At 51.7% G+C, this 3,182-nt stretch overlaps 1 protein-coding gene across 1 annotated transcript; it reads left to right on the top strand.

Annotated features, from left to right (window-relative positions):
- Positions 1 to 432: 432 nt before the first annotated feature.
- PPTG_12529 (hypothetical protein) lies at positions 433 to 3,164 on the top strand (the record flags this gene model as incomplete). The annotated part of the gene is made up of 4 exons (XM_008908569.1): positions 433 to 2,254; positions 2,326 to 2,421; positions 2,486 to 2,545; positions 2,608 to 3,164. 4 exons carry the CDS (start codon positions 433 to 435, stop codon positions 3,162 to 3,164), a joined length of 2,535 nt encoding a protein of 844 aa, XP_008906817.1.
- Positions 3,165 to 3,182: the final 18 nt, after the last annotated feature.

Below are 3,182 nucleotides of genomic sequence, written 5' to 3'. Positions count from 1 at the left end.
CTCCCGCGAATGAATTATTAACAGGCGTCGCGCAATTCGTGCGTGACGCGTTGCAATTAGCCGCGGACAAACAAATCGAGAACACGGACAAATGGGGTCGGAAGGACACAGCTGTCTTCATACAAGGCGATCGCGTCTTGCTGTCGACCACTGGAATTCAGGCTTCGATCCCAGTGCGATGTCGCGCAAATGTCGTTCTTGTCCGGTTCGGTCAACATTCACCAATGAGCCAAAAGATTTGAGAATTTATTAGGTATTCAGTCCGTATACGACGCAATTAAATTACGTCCAACTATCGCAAAATTACAAAAGTATCCAAACATGTGTTTATACAGGAATCACTGGGATCTCGAACCCAACGTGTTGAAATGATTTTTTTTTGCATGGATCCACATCTTGAAGACGATTGCTCTCCTTAGCCGTGTTTGCGGTATGCTGAAATCCGCCACGGAGGATATACCCACCGATGGCCAAGACGATGCGTACCCGGCGCAGCGTCAATCCGTAACGGACTCGGCCGCGCTGGGCGAGCTGTTGACTGTCGAGACGAACCTGTCTCTAGCTGGACACGGTGGCAAAATGCCGAGCAAAGAGAGCAACTCTGCTCCACTTGCTCAGGCCACAGGCCTATCAGCCTGTTCCTCGATGCCTTCGACTCAGATTATAACGTCTTCGTCCAATTTCCCCGCCTCTCAGGAGAGTTGTTCCAGCCCTAAAGCTCACATCAAAACGTCCGCAACAACGCAAACGTCAGACGACAGCGCGGCAAGTAAAAACCCGTTCATGGGGCCGCCTAGTCCGGGTAATGATGTCAAATTGGCCTCGAAGGCTCCGTCGGGCTCCAGAACGGACCTAATGATGGATGCGACAAACACCAGCAGCGAAGACACCAGAGGCAGTTCTAGTGACTACATGGAGATCCCTCGCTCCTGGGTGGAAAGGGCACGCAGGTCATGGGAGAGCAAAAAAATGTACGACCGACCCGAAACTCGAGATACGAGCGGCTCGAACAAGGTGCGAATTGGACGCAGCCAATCCGTTCATGGTGGCAATATGCCCGGCTTAAACCCTTTGGCCGAGGTGACGCTGTTAACTTTTCCAGTCAAAAAGAGTGACAGTGTGCTGGGAAGACTCAGCAATAAGCGGACTAGTTTCCAATTACACTTGGATGTGGAGGAGAAAATACTCTACCTGCTATCAGCTCATGACCAACACGAGGAATACAGTTGCGCAACGGTGACGGCCAAGCCTCAATCCGATCTGGGGATGCAGCTTAAAATCCAGGCGAGAAATGGTAGTGAGAAGAAGAAGAACATCACTTTCTACAATTTAGATGACCGTGATAGTTTCGTCCACGCATTGGAAAACACCCGGAATTCAATGATAATCGACCACTTCCAGCTGCTCCCTGGCGAATCGGTGCTGGACCAGGTTCACCGCGTGGTGAACTTAGTGGTGATATCCAAGAGAAACCGAGCAGTGCAAGGAGTGCTCAAGGTCACGTCGTACCGCATCACATTCGTGCCGTATGACGTGTCATGGATGATCAGCTCGTTTGAGTTGCCGCGTGCTGCTATTGACCTGATTAAACTCGATGGACCCATGATTCTGCTAACGTGCAAGGACCTGAGAGCCGTGAGACTTGTCATGCACGACGCGTACTCAAGGGGGAATGGATACGACCAACTTCCGTCAACTCCGAATCACCAGTGGCTCAAACAGCTTGCACTTCGCATGTTGCCGCCTTGTTATATGAGTGCGTTGTTTGCTTGTGACTATTACAAACAGCGTGGGTATCCTATTCCTGAGCAGCACGACGGGTGGTTCGTATATTCTCCCATTATTGAGTATCTACGCCTGGGTCTTCTATCGCCCGTGGAGCAGCCGAATGAGGAAGGAAGGATCACGTGGCGACTTCTCAAGAACTCCAAGTTCCGCTTCAGCCCCACATACCCTCAGCTTATGGTGGTGCCATCGCTTATGTCCGAAGAGCAGCTCGTGCAGTCGGCACGCTTCCGATCACGTGCACGTCTGCCTGTGGTTGTGTGGCGCCATCCTGTGAACAAGAGCGTGTTGTCTCGCTCCAGCCAGCCGAACTACGGTATGGCAGGCAACCGATCCGAACCTGACCGGATACTTCTGCGCGCGTACCGCGACTCAGCCAACAAGAACAGCTCCAACATGTCGCCTCCTCTTCACATTATCGACGCGCACAAGCCCATCGCCACCAAGGGCAACCGGTTAAAAGGAAAAGGTACGGTATGGTTACAGCACGTTGCTTTGAGTACGCGGCTTCTAACGATGTATTGATGGTTGTGTCTGCAGGTATGGAGAACTCCCAGCACTACGACAACGCGACTATTGAATTTATGGGCATCGCTAACATTCACAAGATGCGCGAGTCCTTGGATACGATGAAGTGTACGTTTGAACGCATAACTGTTGTGATATATTGTTGCTGACGTGTATCTGTGCGTTGATTTAGCCCTAGTTAGTTCTAGCAGCGTCGAAGACAGCGACAAACATTACCACAATCGACTCGAGAGTAAGCACGCCACTGTATTTCTGTTGCTGATCATCATAAAGTGACACTGGGTTATACTACAGACACTCGATGGCTGAAGCACGTGATGCGAGTGTTGTCAGGCGCCCGTAGAGTAGCAGAGGTGCTCCATGAAGACGGCGCGTCGGTGCTGGTGCACTGTAGTGACGGCTGGGACCGCACGCCGCAGCTTGTGACCTTAGCGCAGCTGATTCTGGACCCGTTCTATCGCTCCATCCGAGGCTTCGCCAGTCTAGTGGAGAAGGAGTGGTGTTCATTCGGCCACAAGTTCGCGGACCGGATTGGCGTAGGCAAGGACATCATGGACCAGCCGAACGAGCGATCTCCAGTCATGCTACTGTTCTTGGATTGCGTGTGGCAGATGACTCGACAATTCCCCACGTGTTTCGTGTTCAATGAGAAGTTCTTGATCCACATTTCGTATTCACTGATCTCCGGTCTCTACGGTACGTTCCTGTACAATTCAGAACGCGAGCGTGTGCTGGACAAGGTGTGGGAACGCACAGAGTCTGCATGGACGCCTGTGCTGGAGAACCCTGGTCCATACAAGAATCCTGCGTACCGCCCAACAAACGGTGTGCTATACCCCGTGCAAACTTAAAATCATGCTTACTGCGCT

The sequence above is a fragment of the Phytophthora parasitica genome (genome assembly GCF_000247585.1).
Source record: "Phytophthora parasitica INRA-310 unplaced genomic scaffold supercont2.30, whole genome shotgun sequence".
Taxonomy (NCBI): Eukaryota; Oomycota; class Peronosporomycetes; order Peronosporales; family Peronosporaceae; genus Phytophthora; species Phytophthora nicotianae.
The sequence above is the reverse complement of the archived record's forward strand: the minus strand, read 5'-3'. Positions and strand labels throughout refer to the sequence as shown.